Source organism: Amphiura filiformis, chromosome 5 (assembly GCF_039555335.1).
Source record: "Amphiura filiformis chromosome 5, Afil_fr2py, whole genome shotgun sequence".
NCBI lineage: Eukaryota > Metazoa > Echinodermata > Ophiuroidea > Amphilepidida > Amphiuridae > Amphiura > Amphiura filiformis.
In genome coordinates this window covers 24,745,237-24,764,581 of record NC_092632.1, presented here as the reverse complement: position 1 = coordinate 24,764,581, position 19,345 = coordinate 24,745,237, and the positions used below count along the sequence as shown (strand labels likewise).

Below are 19,345 nucleotides of genomic sequence, written 5' to 3'. Positions count from 1 at the left end.
CTTACGCGTGTAAGAAATGTTATGGCGAGATTTCATCGGTCGAAGATGAATACGCGTAAGATGATTGGTTGTTTGGGTTTAAATATGGGTTCTTTATATATGATTCGTCAATTTAAGTACCCCGCTAAATTCTAAGACGTATAAAAAGCAATCTTACACGTGTAAGGCGCAATCTTAAACGTGTAAGATCCCATCTTACACCTGTAAGGTTACACGTATAATCTTACACGTTTTCGGTCCACTTGGCCATTTATAGTAGGCTCGCTTTGCTCGCGCGTCTTGCTTGCCTTCGGTAAGGGGTAGGGGTCCAACTTCCGAGTAGCAGCGTATGGTAGGATTTTGTAGCTTACCTTCGGCAAGCTTCTGTAAGTAAAACTCGGAGTGGTATTGTTAGTATTTTTATAGAACGGTTAAACCAGGGATTGACCTTACTAGACATTTCCTTTACTAGTCACTTGCTAGAGTTTATTTTACTCGGGGTCACTCGGGATTTTCCATGGTATTGCTCTGATAATAGATATGATGCCAGATATGTGTGACAATGCCTTTAACAAATGGCATTTTTTAGCGATGTCAAAGGTGGGTGGTCAGATATTTTCATATCGTCTTTTTACTGCTTTTTTTGCTGTAAGGGTCACAAGATGTGTTTCACAATTACCCATATGTAGTCAATGTAGTAAGTTCATCAGTGGTAATCAAATCATCGTTATCAGTGGCAATGAACATGTGGGATGCATCTAATACTATTTTATTATAACAAAAAGTGCATATGATTGATTAGTTAACAGCATTTTTAAGTTCGTGTTTATTTCCCAAATATTCGAGCTACTCGTTTTATATTATTTTATCTTCCAGTATTTATTGTCCAATGTACGCCTATACTGATGAACCTGACGGTAAGTAGACTGTTGAACCATTCAATCCCTTTAAAGAAAAGGCCGAATAACATGACCTTTAGGGGAGGGGGTATTTACATTACCCTGTTGAAAGCGTCACAAGGCATATGACTAGCATTTTAGTCTTTTTGATTCAGTCTCAGGAACATTGAAACACTACCATAAGCAACCAAATGACTTGGGTTATGTAATAACCATCGATCTTAACCAATTTATACCGATAACCAATGATTTTACCTACCTCTCTATACACTTTTTTTGAGTAAAAAGGTCACAACTCAACAAATTGAGTAAAACATTACTCAAATTAAAAAAATAATACCCAACATTGAGCTCATAATTATTGATAAATAGTACACGACATTGAGGGTATTATTTATGAAAGAAGGTAAAAATCAACTTTGCACTAAGAAAAAGTTAATTTCAGTTTCTTCCTGCGCATTATATGATCTCATTAAAAATGCTGGTGCTTCATGGGCAAAAATAAAATTGCCTATCCCTGTAACATGATTTTTTAAAAGAAACGGCAAATGATGCCTACGTCATTTCCTCATACCCGGTTACGAATGAGTGTAGCATTCATACACAATTTTAAACATAGAAGAGTTTAACCGATTCTATCTGCCATATTTTTCTCTAATCGCAGGTCTATATCTCTTACCCCTACTTTACTGGTAAACCTTTGGAACCAAACACTACGTTTGCGGCTCAATCGTTGATGAATTTACTCCTAGAACCCATGTTTTTTGTACCTATGATCACTTCATTATTAGTGAATGCATTCATTGGTGTACGTAGATTTGAGGCGTTCTTTGCGGCTCCAGAAACGGAAAGGTCTCATGAAATCCAGTGGATGGAGTATTTTAGCAAAGATAAGGTAGGTCTTGTTTTCATCTAGCCCGAGGTACTTACACCTCCGTCACTACGATTTCCCCTGGCCTTCTCCGTACGAAGGTTTGAGGCTCCTGAGTCTATCTGGTCCAGTGTACACAGTATCGAATTTTATTAACAAAATATCACTTCTTCTCGTTCCTCACGTGAAGATAAGACTTAATAAAAACATATTTGGTGCATGTGTGAACATTTTGGGTAAATGACCAAATTTGTGACCGTAGCGATCGGCACCATAACAAAAATTAATGTCTCATAGAGATAACACGGTGGCACATGGTGGCGAAGAAATTTCATTTTTTTGTGGTGAAATGCAGATTTAATGAAGGAAAAAAGATGCAGGAAGTCTTCATAGTGTTATTTTTAAGGATTATATCACAAAACTTAACACGTGAGTATTTATATGAATGCAGGGTGAACCTTTGAAACTGCGACATGAGTTCACGGTTCGGCTGCCCCGCTTTTTGCAATAGTTTTCATCCATGTGGCATGCCCTCGTATATGGGTCGACAGTGGGTAACCAAGGACAGCTTCTACCGTTGGGACATCTTGTCCTCCTCTTGCGTCCCTCCTCTGTTAGTCTGCTCACTATCAATATGAACTTGCCCCAAACATATTTATGCATATTAAAATATTCCAATTATACTTTTGATTGTCTGTGTTCTAGACACATTACTCAAGTATTGATAACGTTACGGTGAATGTAAATATTTCGTTTTTCAGAAAAAACCTACTGATCGTTTACACCAAAAGAAGCGGCAGAATTACTATGCCAACGAGAAAACTCCCATTCTCCATGCGAATGGTACCGATTATGAGAGTGTGTTGTCCCAAACCGACCAAGAAGCAACCCGGTTAACACGAGGATTAAAGTGTACTAACGCGCTTAAGGTATTTTCAAGTTAATAACAGCTACTTAAATTTCATGTACCTCTCAACTCAAGAAATATCGGTCAGTATCACTGGCCAACAAGCAAGTTATTAATAAACCGGTAGCCGGGACTGGAAGTGACAGTTATATTTTGTGTGCTTGTACTTAATTTCAGATTGTAAACGGTGATTTCACGTGGGGTAGTGACAGTTCAGCACCAATTCTCAAAGACATTAATTTGGAGATACCCTATGGTAAGAGTCGAACGCCAATTTAATTACAAAATTTGTTATGCATAAACGACTTCACTTCAAAATACATAATAAAACCCTCCGGTTGTTTGACTTAAAAATATTACAATCTTTATTGAAAAGTATGATTAAACAATAATTATAATAGTTCTCATGATTCTCTGATATAATGTCCAGTTCCAACTTTGTAAATGGCCTCATATAAATCACATGCACCTCACTTTCTATTTATGACAATCTGCCTAGACAATCTCTTGATTTCCTTTTTATACAAAACTTAGAAATCTAAAAAGATCCATTCTATTAATAGCTCATTACGTCATATCTTTTTACATACATGATGCAATAAAATGAACATTCTAGAAACATCTCAAAAATTTTGGAGATTTCCAAAATCTATAAATGATGTAATTTCGTTGAACATTAGAGGAGATTCCCATCTTTCATGAAATAGCTTTAATGATCAAATAAAATTACTCAGGGTATATCACACCTAGTCCGACGAGTAGGACCTGTTTTTTTGTTAGTTTACTAACTATACTCTAACTCTGATCGCTCAAGAAAGATTAACCACAACAATCCACTAACCGCTCCGCGGTCACTGGACTTTCGCGATTCGTCTTTCTTGCGCCATGGGAGATAGTGATCATAGTGTGAAATGTGTATAGTCTGGTAACTTAGAAAAAAAAGGTCCTACTCGTTGGACTAATCACACCCGGGCATCACACCAAAATTATTATTACATTTTTCATTATATTTATATTATGATTTTCAATGATATACGGTATCAGATTATTATTGCAAAACCATTTTGAATAGCGTCAAGCAAACATTGTTTTCATTTACCTTGAAATTATTATAGGCGAGCTAACGATGGTTATCGGAGGTGTTGGCAGTGGTAAATCGTCTTTACTCTCTGCCATTCTGGGCGAAATGACAACTCTTAAAGGATCTATAACATTTGGTAAAGGAGGGTAGGTATATCATCCAAAAACTATGTGATCCATTCATTGGATACCTTCGCGGGATCTCTTCCATTATGTAAAATATGTTTGATACATTATGATCAGCGTTTAAGCTATTTACAATATTACTGCATATTCCATCGTAAGCATTGTTAAATTATCAGTTTAAAAAAAAAGCGATGGTCTTACAATGATCTATGATCGTAAATAAACAGTGATTACAGCTTTACAGGAACCAACCATTACTAGAATTAGGCGATCATGCACGGATGCTGTCATACAGGCACTGTCATTGATTGGTTAGTGTTAGTTTAGGGTTAGAGTTAAGGTTAGGATTAGGGTTATGAATAGGTTTAGTGTTAAGGTTAGGATTAGCTTACACAAAATAATTACATGAAGGTTGGACCCCGCCTCAAGTAGCTTGATGAATCAAAGCTAGCTAGAGAGGGCTCAAACAGGATCAAAACGCTCATCAGAAAAGTTTAAGAACCGTTATCGTGATCGACCAGTAATATTCAGACCTATTTTGAAATGGTCCTCTTCTACCCCTGTCCAATAAGGATGTGCATAATGTTCTACCAAGTTAATCGGTGGGCACAAGGGGAGGGTATATGAAAGAGACAACATTAAGGCAATTGTATTATAATCTTTCAAGTGACTCAAATAATAGAGCACTAGCATAAGAGCAAGTTTTTTTTCTGATACTGCAGTGTTTATTGTGAAAAGTATAAAATACAATACAAAACAGACAAATTATATTTTACTAACTAATCCTTAATCATAAATGCAACGTGTTGATTTCAAACGAATTCTACGACATATGATTCAAGTCATTTCCTTTCTGTTTCAGAAATGAAACTGAATCACCGTCCTCGTCTGGAGTTGCCTATGGAGCACAGAAGGCGTGGCTAATGAACGCAACATTACGGGATAATGTGTTATTTGGAGTTCCCTATAATCAAAGCAGGTTTGTATGCTGTCAATTATCGTTATGATCAAAGATAAATCGATCATTATTCAGCCCACTTTTGTTTTCAACTAGTCGGGTTCATCACACAGTGACGTGTCGTGACTTTTTGTCGTCCTCTACAATTACGCCAAGTCCCAAAGCTGTAATTTAGTAATTATAAAATCAAAAACTCGTTTTCTCCTAAAAGCAGTTTACAGTTCTCCTTACGATACCTATGGTGGCGGACCCGACGAAATGTGCTTCTTAACTAATATAGGGCTGGTTTACTTGTTTTCTGTATTGTTCATCATCCGGAAATGCAAATTTGATGATATTTTCTCATTTGTATGTCTTAATCAGATATCGTAAGGTAATAGACGCTTGCGCCCTGAAACCAGACATCGACATTTTACCGGGTGGTGATATGACAGAAATCGGTGAAAAAGGAATCAACTTGAGTGGTGGCCAAAAACAACGCGTCAGTGTTGCAAGAACAATGTACTCCAATAAACCTATTGTGTTGCTGGTAAGTTAATTGCGTGAGTAGTTCATATTTCATATTTAGGGATACAATTTGTGATATGTAGTTGGAGTTAAACTGTTTGAGATGGAACTAATTCAAATGCAGATAATTACAGACGTAAACGTTCAGTTTATAACGTTTTTATTTTTATGGATGTTAGATTGTTTGCATAGCTGATGGAGACATGCTAATCCGTTAAAGGGTTAAACGCGTTCAAAGAAACTCTTCCTTCTTAATGTTTATGTAGTCTTTCGCACAAAAGATCTAAAGACCTTACGGTATTAACGCCACTTAACATATAAGACTGATTATTGCAAGTGCATTGTACATATATTGTCCTTCTACGTGTATATATAGGATGATCCATTGTCAGCATTGGACGTAAATGTAGGAGGTCATTTGTTTCGTGATGGCATCATGGGAAGGCTACGAAAGGCAAACCGGACTGTGGTTCTTGTGTCTCATCAGCTGCAGTATCTTCAGCAAGCCGAGAAGGTAGGTACTGTTTACGTGGTAGTTGTATTTGAATTGGTAAATTGAATGTGCTTTGTAAAGCGTGTGAAGCAATGCCGTCTAAATCTATATTCAAACAGCTTTAATATATAGCATTCGTGAATAGCAACACATAGTAGAAATAGTATACCAGAAATTGATACTGAGATACAATGAATTACAAATTATGAGATACTACTTAATCCCATGAATGGTCTTATGGTTCTTGATACTGTTTTATTTACAGATTGTAGTTATGGAAGAAGGGCAAATCACCTTCCAAGGAAACTTTGATGACATGGTACGTTCAGATCCGGGGCTTCACCAAAGATGGCAACAAGATGTAATTGCAGCCACTGATTCGGAGTTATCGGATGGCGTGTCTGGAGACGAGTCGACGGTGGAGGAAAGACATATTCTACGGAGACGGGTCTCTGAATCTCTTTTGAAAAGTCAATCGGAACACAGTATGAGCAAATCTACCTTGGCTATGGAAGGTAATGTCTGTACCGTTATCCACAGGAAAAAATACAATTTTGCAACCATTCTGCGCAAAGCAGAATATACTGGTCAGAACAAAATGAGGATGATGTTGAAATCTAGACTACACTGTTCAAAGAACTACACAGACCCAACTTGGAAGAACTCAACTCTTTAGTAAAATGTTTGAAATCATTTTCAATGAAATATTTGAAGTCATTTTGAATGAAATGTTTCTTACCCAATAGATTCATAGTTGGGCAAACAAAACCCAGCATATTAAATGTGTAAATTTATATATCTTCCTTCCTGTGGTTCAGTTGCTGTGTTTAGAACGAATTTCAGCCAATTGAAATTCAAATCATGAATAATCATTTTTCTATATTTATTGCAATGTGTTCAGATTGATTTTAAGATGTACAATATTCATAATTCATATTTTATTTCATAGAATCATCAAAAGGCAAACTTATTCAAACAGAAGAGTTGGCTCGTGGTTCCGTTTCTGCAAAGACCTATTGGTATTATGCTCGCAACATGGGAATGTTTTGGGCGATTTCATTCCCATTTGCGCGTGTGGTGCTAGAAAGTTTTACCATGACCAGAAATTTCTGGCTGGCGGATTGGTCTGAAGCTGGACTTAACCCAAACACAACGGTTAGTACTTGTGGTAACTTCTCACTGTAAATTCGGTAATGGGACATGCATCAGGATGTCGCTATAATTTATCGCGTTGAAATTCCAGCCTCAGGGCCGGTTTCTCAGTTAATGTTCGTAAGCATTGTAGTTCAGAAGGCTACTATCCCGGGGCTACTGTTAGTATACCGTAAAAACTCGTCTATAGTTATGTTGATGAAAGCTTAATTAATACGATTAATGCGTAAATATGCCAATACAATAGATTGGTCTTACAATAATACTTGTTTGTATATGCTTGGATCTGGATCTGCGCCTGGATTAATTTAGCTTTCATCAGAAACACTCTATATACTTGCAGACGGGGTTTTACGGTATGTGATTTTTCTTTTTCAAATATTCACAAACCTTAATTATGAAGCAGTTGAAAAGGCAAAAGAAGCAACAGGTGAATGTGTGTGATCTTTTGTCATTAGTTTCAAATTAGGAGGTAGAACTTCACTGTGGCTGTAAAGTTGGGTATGATTAACATCTTTGCTTTTATGTGATGTCTGATGTATATAGAATAAGAATCTATGGATGCCCAATGGTCATCTTTGCTTGTTCCGAGAATTCCAGTGTCAAAGTTCAAAATTATTCCGATTGATTGAAACCTATATATCACAAGGATTCAGAAAAAGGAATAGTTTGCAGTTTAGGTATCCCATTCAGAACTGGCCTATTTTGCTGTGAAAAATTGCCCAGATAGTGTAGGCTATTTTTTTTTTTTACAAGACAACATTATTTCACACCATTTCATCAAAAACAGTGGAAATATGCTGTTTGATCCGTATGGAATCTAAATATGGACCTTCGACCTTGTCACGAATACCTAATCAGACTGATATGTCTATATATCTGAGTACCATAGGTCCCCACATGGGCCCCAATAACTTATAATAAATTATGATCTTCCGAAGAATATTTTTTGGAATTGGATCAATGCTATCATTTAAAGCAATGAAACCCCAATCACACACTACTTTTTTTTTGTCGTTTGCATGGCTGCAGTGGCCTCGGTAACCTTATTATAGGGGTTGTCATTTTCTTCGGAATGGGGGGTGGTCATGAATATAATGGGGTCATAGAATTTGTAGAAATTTGTAGACCATATTTTTAACATAATTGTTTACACCAAATATAGAAGGGTGAAATAAAATTTTCGCGCGCATTCTTTTAACTTACAATCAAAATCTGCGCACATTGTTTAGTTATATAATGCAAGTGATTCCCTTTTTTATGTGTGTACTTTGAAGGTTGGAGATATCAGCCAAGAGTTTGTAGGTCCTTACATAGGATTTGCATGTGCATGTTTAGTGATGTCGATCTTCTTTAATACTAGTATGCTGTTTTCTACGTGGAATGCTGCAAAAGATGTGTACTTACGAATGCTAAGAAACATTGTAAAAGCACCAAACAGGTACAGAAATAAGGCCAAATGTTTGTTTGTCTTTTCATAAAGAGGATCACTTGTAAACCGCGCCGACGACGTGGACGCATTGTTGTAAATCGGTGATGAACAAAGGTGAAACATGATTGAATCCAGTTTTAAAAAGTAGACACTCGAATCGACACATAGATGATGCTCTTTCGTCAATGACATGATATTAACCCAGAAATAATGTAAAACAAGATAAATAGAGTTTTATGGGCTTTTCTTTTTCTTTATAGCTTTGTTCCAATGTTGGCGAATGTTTGTATTTGGCCGCCCCACATTTTGATACCCGACTTACATTTTCTAACTTAGCTTCGGTCCTGCTAGAATGGTCTTACTATGTGTCATAATATATATAATAATGTGTGTTTTAAAACATTTATAAATGTCGTGGGCGGGGTGTGTTTGTAGCCAGGCTGGTCGGGCGTGGATTTGTCCCTTAATTAGTGTGCGTGAGAGTACGATTGCTTCTGTTATATATAATTTTCTCCATACCTTTTCTGTTTTTCCATAGATTTTTCGACACAACACCAATCGGTAGGATACTAAACCGATTTTCAAGTGACACCCAGATTATTGATACAGTAAGCCTCCTTTTTGTTCGAATGAATTTTACCGTATCTGTAATTGCTGTCTGTGTCACAGCAAGGGAAACTGCTAAACTACTAATACCTTCTGCGCTCGATATGGATCCCGAAAATCTTTAAAGGGCAGGTCTATTGCAAAAACAACATCATATCATTGGCAAGCTAATATTATAAAGACAATGAAAATGACTCCTTTTTTTGAGAAAATAAGACGTTTAAAATTAATATTCCGCAAAAACCAACTTAAGCGGTGAGTTCCTTCGAACGAGACAGATTTGGCCTAGAAAAAAAGTGACGTCACGAAATGAGATGTGCCCGCTTTGAGAAAAGGGACTATAAACGCTCTCAATGGACAGAACGTATACTGTTGTTGTTCACAGAAAAAACTCTAAATTAAGTATTACCAATTTAATGGTTTTTAAACATATGGATAAAATCAGCCGCTTTTTTTTTTTTATATATTAGTAAATTATGATATTACAATTCATATGTATATCAATATCATGATTAGGCCTTAAAAAAATAATTTGAGCTTAGAATTTCATCTGAGACTAGCATATAAACCGTGTTAAGTCCACAAAGTCATGTATCTGATTTCCCTGTGGGATATTCAGTTGGATGAAATATTACAAAGCAAACGCATAGTAACAATACTGTGTGCGCTTTGTTCCCGAAATGAGAACAATAATCTGCATATTGTTATGCAGCATTGTTATGGTAAATAATAGTACAACTCATTGTTGCTAATGTCAAACTTGTCAAAGTGATTGTGATTGTATGATGAGAGCATAATATAGTGTCCGCTTCATTTACCTACGTCATCAGCCAAACGGGGGAAGGACACGTACGCTTCAAACGGGGGGAAGAACACGTACGAGGTTGAACTTTACCCACACAATTTCTCCTTTTTCAGGAGAAATACGCATAAGATAATAATTATTCTCTTCGAATAGAGATAAACTTGTTTTTGCAATAGACCTGCCCTTTAACACAGACTGCATATAACTACTTCAGTAATTTTATGTTTTGATAGGGAGATCCAATGTTTTTACTCAGTTTTTGAGCACCCGATGACAGGTTATGTCATCTTGATCACAAATGTCCAGGCTCACTGAACTTCCCGCGGAAAATGGTAGTCTCATTCCCACGGTTTGGTGTTTGCATGAGACGTGATCCAGAGAATACATCCTTATGTCTCGATTCATGGTTTTGTTGCCCACTCTCCTGATCCACATAGTTTCACGATTTTTCTGGTATATTGATTTGAGTCTTTGTCTATTATCTTTGCCCCTTCCCAGTCGATAGCATTTTTTTTCTGTATTTCTTGCTTGAAACCATCACATGAATACAAAACAAGATACAGAAAAACAATGACACCAGCGGAAATAAAAATTTCATAATTATAATCAATCAATTGCAATAAACCTTGGATGAGCGTGTATTTGAAGCATACAACACGTATTTACTGTGTTGGACGCACTTGTCTCTGATTGGCTGCTGAGGCGATCTACTGTTGCCGAGTGGAAATTTATGAATGAACTGTGCGCCGTACCCCGCGCCGTACGCGTTGTTAGCTCCGAATTTGCAACATCACTGTAGTCGCGCTCGTCAAATATTTACTGCAAAATAGTATGATAACACTTCAAATTCTGAGTCGCCATTCCAAAACTCTACCAACTGTCAAATACCTCCGCCTCCCCAACCTGTCTATGGCCTTCATGGGGAATAAGTGACCCAGATCATGCCCAGATCTTAATTTGTCAAATGTTACTGCCAAACTGAAAACAACATTAAAGTACGTCAGTAAGGAAAACACGCAAAACAAATGTCTCCATGCTCAAACTTAGGCGATCTCGGTCGCCGTGTAATCCGTATGGCGTTACTATACGTCGGCTTCTTTCCATAGTGACGTAATGTGATTTTTAGTCATTTTGTTTTTAAATTGGCGCATATGTTTTTAATGATGTTCTTTTTCGGTTTGATAAGTCTCAGCTGTCAAAATTAGCTAATTATTCAAGGGTGAAGTATGTTGGCCGCCTGATTCTTCATTATTTTAATTGATAATTAAAGCCATATTATAACATTTGCTGATGAGAACGCCCTCAAAAATATTTAAATTCTGGTTTTTACACGATTGTTATGTACTTTAATCAATAAAGATACTCTGCAAAAATCAAGACTTTAGGTGCTGTAGTTTTGTCAAAATCCGAGATTTTGAATAAAACGATGGAACCGGCGTTTTATTATTACGATGGCCTTTATATTAGTCGAACACGTATCCACAGTACGCACACGGCGTGCGGGATACACATACACACACCCCGAGGATCGTACCGTATTACAATGTACAACCGCGGGAGTAACATGCATGGGCGCTAGTAGTAAATTCCAATTTTTTATGCTTTACCTCACTTGTTCGGCTCAAAATTAAAAGGGACATATCTGACAGTAAAAGCAAACATTTTATGGAAAATAAATACTAATCTATTTTTACAGAAATGTTATAATATGGCTTTAATTAATTAAATTTGGCGTATAGTTACACAAAGTGAAATTTTGTGTTTTCCATAGTGGCATGGCATATCCACCTTTCGGCACTTTTTATACACACTTTCTATAAAATTTTGAAACTTATACAGGACAAAATCTATTTATTTACTTATCAAGTACAAAATATAATGAATGGCTGATTTACACAACTCGGTTTTATATTGACATTTCTTCAAACCCGATTTTCTCGACTCGAAAAGTTGTTTATTCGCGGTGCCCACCTTACACCACTATGGAATGAAGCCGACGAAATGATATGCATCAAATCGTGGCATGCATGGTATCAACTCGTCAGAGACAATACAATCGATAAAATGAACTCTTGCACGATATGATATGAAAGTACAGATTTATTTTCTTCTGTTTAATAAGAATTCTTTCCTTTTTGGTGTAACTTCTGCTGTTTTTAAAACCTTGTCGCGTCTTTCTGGTGTTCTCTCAATCCTGTACCGAATGCCCTTCCTCTCTCACCAACATAATTTATGTTTTGTCACATCCCTTGACCCCCCCCCCACACACACACACACACACTATAAAGTACGTACTTCACAAGTATAGCTGGGCTCTCTTATTGTCTTGTGCTGTCTCATGACGCTGACTATTCGGTATATCTAGAAGATGCGTTGGAGCTTTTATAAAAAGTCCCTGTATGTATGGTAGAACTGCTATGCCTTTTGCTTGATCATTTTTTGTTTCGTTGGTTTTGGTTTCATTCTTCTATTTATTTGCCATTTGTTGTTTGGCTTTGTCACAATAATAATCTACGATAACCGCTATTTGTTAGAGCTTTCTTGATTCTTTCCGTTTCCTCTTTCTTGTCTTCCTCTTCTGTTCTATTCTGCATTCTATCAAGCGTATGGACGATGCCAAGTTTTTAATGTAACGGATGTTTGGTGAGAATTTTAAGAATAATAGTATGTGTGCATTTTTTTGTGGTAGCCTAGTAATTTCGCAGGGTCGTCATATTTTCTAACGATTAGTGTGTCTGAGAAGGGTACCTTTCCTTCAAATTCATATGTAAACGTAATGTTGCCTATCGGGTCTACAGCGTTTAGATGTTCAGTTGGTTTTTCAGTTTCAATAACACCCAGCAAACACAAAACGTTTTCGACATCATTCGCTAAAGGTTATAAAAGGTTGTCAGAAAACGTTTTCATAACATTAAAAAACATTTTATGATAATCTACTGCCCAGCAAACACAAAATGTTTTACAGAAAACGTTTAAATGTCGGGTTATATAAAGGGTATAAAAACGTTTTAATAACATTCCAAAAACATTTTTGAAAACTTGATACAAAACATTCTAAACAGAATGTTATTTTGGGGTTGAAAAAATGTTTTGCGAAAAATGTTTGACCAAAATATTTTCAATAACGTTTTAAAAATATTTCCATGACCTTTATATAACCCGACATTTAAATGTTATTAAAACGTTTTGAAAATAACATCTTAAGAACATTTCTGTGTTTCCTGGGTGCAAATATTTTAACATTATGTTATTTAAGTGTTGACAAAATATTAGGCAAAATATGTTTGCAAAAATAGTTTACAATAGCATTTTGAAAACATTAAAAAATATTGTTGTAGTGTGTTTTCATACAAAACGTTTTAAAACGTTTTCATGACCTTTATATAACCCGACATTTTAATGTTATTAAAACATTTTTACCTAAACCAAAAGCCAAAATATAACTTATTTAAAACGTTTTTAAAACGTTTTTGTGTTTGCTGGGCAGCGCCATAATTTAGGTTGGCATTGCAAAGGGGCACTAGATACCGCTTTTTCTTCAAAACATTCCATGTATTATTTTGGCGACGATTGCACTCACTGAGCTGCACATCGCTGCACAAAATCGCTGGCGGTATATGTTGCCGAGGAAGCAGGGCCATATTTACATTTTTGGGGCTCCTGGGCCAGGCTAAAATTTGGAGGCCCCAATCTCACCGTGAGGAAGGCATGTATACTCAAGAGGCCAAGTTTTGGCAATTTCAGCTGAAACTGAAGGTGTATTTTGCCATGTAAAGGGCTAGTGCGCGCAAAGTACTCGCAAAATTTTGCAATATCACCCTATCTTGGTCCAAAACATTATGTTTGGGGGCTAAAAAGGAACATGCACAGGGCATTTTTGGGGGCCCCCAAATTTTGGGAGCCCTTGCCCGGGCCCAACTGGCCCAATGGTAAATCCGGCCCAGTGAGGAAGGAAAAATATGTTGTTAAGATGAACTCAAAGACTTCAATAACGTTTTTCTGCTGTGAGATTTGTGCTCGCGAGTAGTGAAGAATCTTTGACGAGTTTATTCTTGGGGATGTTTGTAAATAATAAAACAACATCATGTAAAAACTCGTCGTAAATACCAGTGATTTCTACTGCCAAAGATTTGGAGTTGGTCACGTGATTCGTTAGACCCCTTGCAATCAATCTTGAGTTGCCCGTCACATAATTTCTAAAAACAAGTATTCTATATTTTCATTTCTTACAGAAAATTATTTTTACACTCGGCATGTTATTTAACTTCATTTCGACCTTTGTTTTTGCAATCATCGTCAATTCGATCATAACACCTATATTTATCGCCGAAATTATCCCTATTATTGCAATTTATGTCGTCCTGGCTGTGTACTTTATTCGCAGTTCAAGGTTAGTATGTACTTTGATATGTTAAATGAAAACTAAAGACCACTTTAATCTATTATATTTAAGGCGTCCTTTTAGTTAATTACAAACCAGTCAGTATTCTGTTAACATGCCGACTGATTGCGTCATCGTATCACGTAGAATGCATGCACGCCCAGTGGTTTTTCGACATTTAGGTTGCTTGTTTTCTTTCTATAATCTGATAATTAGTCAATTGTGAGACATCCTTTTATGCGCCATGCATAAATAGACGCTCTGAGTATTGATAATATATAATTCATGATACAAAAATATGAATTTTGTTCTTTAACCTAGAGAGCTTCAGCGATTAGACAGTGTTACGAGATCACCAGTATTTGCCCATTTCTCTGAGACTCTGGGCGGACTAACAACATTACGAGCGTACAGGTAAATTATACTGTAAAATGTTCATATTAACATCTAAAACAAGATCTCAGCATGTTAGAGTTATCTTTATGTTTCGACTTCAACATGAATCTGTTTAATGACGTCCCTTCATTTAGTATATTATAGTAGACGAGCGGGCATTTGACGTGACTTATCTTGACTAATACTAGTTGATGAATGAAGTGAGTGATTTTAGTAGAAAATGTGTGGAGTCATGGGATACGAACCCGTGTGCCGATTCGTGCTCCATAATATTTGATGCAACAGGTATTCAGTCGAGAGGCCAGTCCCATGACATGTTCGTGTCGTTGGACAGATGTTTCAAATGGACAAATTATAACTATATCAAAATGTACCAAGAAGTCTGGAGAATCTTTTCTGTTATGTTGTCAAATTTGTAACACGCGTGTTCTATTTCGTTTTCATAATAATAATAATAATAATAACACACTTTTATTAAGCGCACTTCACGGAGCGTCACAGTGCGCTTTACAAAATAATTATATGAAAAGCCTTAAAATACCTTAATTACAAAATACACATAACCTTAAGCAAATACTATTATAAAACAAGTAAAATACAAAAACAACTTATACACAAAAGAACTATATATTAAAAACAGCAAAAAGCTGGAGAATTCTGCAAGTACATGTATAACTCAGTCATTATTGCACGAAATTAAACACACTATTCACACTTTAAAAACATATATAATCATGGGGAAAACAGACAATTCAGTTCAAGTTCGTGAGTCAGGGTGCGTCGAGTTGTATGAACAGATGAGTTTTGAGTTTCTTTTTGAACAGTGCAAGTGAAGATGAATTTCTGATGTGTGGTGGCAGTTGATTCCAGAGTTCGGGAGCGGCGTGCTTGAATGAACGTTGTCCGTAGGTGACAGTGTTGACAGATGTATGATGAAGTTGAGGAGCCACGTTAGATCTCAGCGAGCGAACAGGATCTTTGATGACGACAAGTTCCCGGATGTAAGCTGGGGCGAGATCATGAAGTGCTTTGTATGTTGTCAGCAAAAGTTTGTATGTGATCCTGCTTTTCACCGGCAACCAATGAAGATCACGGAGAATTGGTGAAATATGCTCGCGTCGCTTGGTAAGTGTTACCAACCGAGCCGCGGAGTTTTGGAGACGTTGCAGCTTCGCTAGCTGGAACTCAGGAAGACCGAACAATAAACTATTTCCACAATCAAGCTGAGAAGAAACAAAAGCGTGCACAAGTTTTTCTGTGCTCTCTCTGTCCAGGTATTTCCTAATACGGCCGATTTTCCTGATGGCAAGACAAGCTTTTTTTCATTTTTGATTGACGTGCGAGGTCATGGTGAGGTGCGTGTCGACTACAACACCGAGGTCTTTTGCTTGCGACGCAATTGGAACATTAAATGTACCAACTTTGAAGTCACCGATGGGGTCAGAATCCACGTAGCGCGAGCGTATATGGATGACCTCAGTCTTATCATCGTTGAGTGCGAGTTTATTTTCAACTGTCCATTTCTTGATGTCGTTAACACAAGCCTCAAGTTTTACAAGATTATCATTCCTGTTGTCAGCATTGAAAGACACATACAGCTGACTGTCGTCCGCGTAGAACATTCCCTGGACTTGATGATCTCTAACAACATTCTCGATGGGAGCTGTATACATCGTGAAGATCTGTGGTCCAAAGACCGAACCTTGCGGGACACCGCAGGTAAGATCACAGAAAGATGATAAAGTGTCACCAATCTTGACAGCTTGCTTACGTCCATGCATGTATGACTCAAACCACGAAAGTGAGGTACCAGTGATGCCATACTGATGCTTCAGACGCTGGAGGAGGATTGTGTGGTCAATAGTGTCGAACGCGGCACTGAGATCAAGTAGTACAAGTACCGCGTCCTCCCTCTTGTCAACAGTAAGAAGAATATCATTCATGACACGTAACAACGCCGATTCGGTGCTGTGGTGCTTTCGGTAGGCACTCTGGAGGTTAGAGTACAAGTTATTATTGATGAGATATGCTTGAATCTGTTCAGCAGCTGCTTTCTCCACAACCTTCGACATGAAGCTCAAATTGGACACACTGCGATAACTCTTCAGCTGTTCAGCATCCAGCGTTGCTTTTTAAGCAATGGAATGACATGCGCTATCTTGAAACAATCTGGAAAGACACCAGAGAGGAGCGAATAGTTGATAATACGCGTAATGACAGGCAGCAATTCATTCAAACAAAGTTTCAACATCCACGTTGGCATAGGGTCTAGGGAGCAAGTTTTTGATGCCATTTTGGAGATCAATTTCCGTACATCGTCTTCAGCTAACGCGTGGAAACCACCAAACTCAACTGCGCAATGTGGATGTGACGAATCGTAGGATGTGTCCGAAGATGGAACAGAGTCAAGGTTCTGACGAATGTTCTTAACTTTGTCGTCAAAGAACTTGACAAAGTTGTCAGCCAGTGTCTGAGAAGAGTCATGAGATGGCAACACGTTAGAAACCTTAGCGACACACATGTTGTTGACCACCTTGAACAGGTTGCTGTGATCACAATCCAAAATTTGAGATCTATGGAATGCTGTCTTAGCACAATCAAGCATAGTCTTGTATTGCTTTGACTTGTCATTGAAGATCTGTCGGTGAACTTCAAGACCTGACGAGATCCACTTCCTTTCACTGCGACGAAGTTCTTGCTTTTTGCACGGAGATCATCCGAATACCACGGTGAGTGGGGTCGTAGAATCCGCGTACGTGTTTTCAGAGGAGCATGCTTGTCCATCAGCTCTCTTAGGACAGCGTCATATTGCACAGCTAACGAATTGATGTCATTTTCAGGATCCGTGGTCAAAGATGATGTTAGAATGTCTTGCTTCAGTTGAGTTATATCAACACTGCGGTAACGCCGCACTTTTACACGCTGTTTTGTTGACGCAGGTCGAGCAATGTCGATGTTACAGGTTGTGGCGAAGTGATCTGAGGGCAGTTCACGTTGTATTGCGATATCTCCTGAGACAAGAGATACATCCTTTGGCGTAATAATCAAGTCCAATGTATGGCCATGGATATGTGTAGGCCCAACCACGTGCTGATGGAGATTTGCGGAATCAAGAAGGTCAAGGAACTTAATTGCTTCACGATCAGTTGAAACATCTACGTGAAAATTAAAGTCTCCGACGAGAAGCAAATTGCTGGAACCAGTAGCAAGTGATTCCAATAGGATTGGAAATTCATTGAAGAACATATTTGCAGTGAGTTTATTTTTCTTGTCAGGTCGCAATCTGTAGACCACAACTAATCGCACTGAAGATGAGGCTGAAGCAATCGTGAAATCTCCCATTTCGAAGGAATTGAAATTGAGACGTGGATTTTGGATGACTTTAAATCCTTTGCGCAAGAGGAGAAAAACACCTCCACCACCACGATCGCACCGTGGTATACTATAAGAGTCAAAGTCAGGTAAAGTACTTTGCAGATCGGCGAGGGCTTTATCATCTTTCCTATCTCCATTCAACCACGATTCCGTGATAGCAAATACATCAAGTTTATTTGAAATCACAAAATCACATATAGATGCAGTTTTGTTTCCAATAGACCGAGCGTTCCAATGGGAGAAACGTGCACGAATTGATTGTTTATAGCAGGAAGAAAATTTCACTGGAATGAGATTGTTTTTGTTTACACATCTTGACTTTGGTGTAAAGCAATCATCACGACGTATTCTTGTCACTGAATTGTCAATTATACGAATCTTATTTCTACCGGCACGGCTGCCACGCATACGTTTGTTTATATCTAGTTCTTTCAATTTATTCCATGAACAATTGTCCAAGCGAGAAAAACTGTCATTGTTGATCACACTTTTATTGATCTGTAACAAAATTTTGCGACTGTAGGCTAGTGGTTTCATAGTTCACAAATCAATGTTGGCAAATCGATGTTAAGTATGCCGAATTCGAAATACGGTGATAAGCTTGTAGGCTATGAACGATGCACGATGCAGTCACATAGATTATTATCAAAGTACAGTTTCAAATGTTATCAATCCGCATCAAAATTCGCGTAGAATGTTACAGCAAGTACTTACAGATCATCCACTAGGAAATGTTGACCCATCAGACGCATGATAATAGGGTAATTTTGCTGGTTTTTGGGAGAGCAAATTCTCCCGTGGCAGCCGTGTTGAGTGGCGCTCTATATTTCATGGCAATAGTCGCCCTATTGTAAAAAAAAAAAAAAAAAAAAATGAAGTCGAAACTTCATACTTGAGGCAGAGAATACATGACACATGGATATTTATCAATTATGAACAAAATCATCACTTCATATTTATGGTAAAAATGCAAATTTTGTTAGTGATGTTTGTCCAATTTAACTAAGAAATGCAATTTTACATTTTTTAATGATTTAAGCTTCATGAAACGTTTATCATGGCCTCCCTACTGATTCTTTATTCTATCAGTTTCAAGTAATTTGTATCTTCTAAATATAGGTTGCAATTATATTAACTATACTAACCAGACGCCTTCATTTCCATTTCCATTTTCTCTACATTATATTGCCACGTCAGTGAACAGAAGAAGTTTTTTGGCACTTTGCTCAAGAGAATCGATACAAACAACACAGCCTTTCTGTATCTACAAGCTGGCTATGGATGGCTGGGACTGCAAATGGTAAAAATTAAACCACAAAACTAAGCATGGACACTGATTTGCGTGTTTTCTGTTCTGTTCTCATGGTACTGACAATTT

General features: G+C 37.5%; 1 protein-coding gene across 1 annotated transcript in view; it reads left to right on the top strand.

Moving 5' to 3' along the window:
• Positions 1-19,345, top strand: part of LOC140152844 (ATP-binding cassette sub-family C member 9-like) — a 44,043-nt gene that overhangs the window by 14,573 nt on the left and 10,125 nt on the right. Inside the window, exons 9-23 of the mRNA XM_072175367.1 lie at positions 856-896; positions 1,543-1,773; positions 2,511-2,678; positions 2,834-2,912; positions 3,772-3,883; positions 4,725-4,841; positions 5,184-5,349; positions 5,704-5,841; positions 6,086-6,335; positions 6,770-6,975; positions 8,250-8,413; positions 8,943-9,012; positions 14,048-14,205; positions 14,518-14,610; positions 19,165-19,267. Of these exons, the coding sequence (XP_072031468.1) occupies positions 856-896; positions 1,543-1,773; positions 2,511-2,678; positions 2,834-2,912; positions 3,772-3,883; positions 4,725-4,841; positions 5,184-5,349; positions 5,704-5,841; positions 6,086-6,335; positions 6,770-6,975; positions 8,250-8,413; positions 8,943-9,012; positions 14,048-14,205; positions 14,518-14,610; positions 19,165-19,267 (2,096 nt within the window). The remainder of the gene's footprint in view (positions 1-855; positions 897-1,542; positions 1,774-2,510; positions 2,679-2,833; positions 2,913-3,771; positions 3,884-4,724; positions 4,842-5,183; positions 5,350-5,703; positions 5,842-6,085; positions 6,336-6,769; positions 6,976-8,249; positions 8,414-8,942; positions 9,013-14,047; positions 14,206-14,517; positions 14,611-19,164; positions 19,268-19,345) is intronic.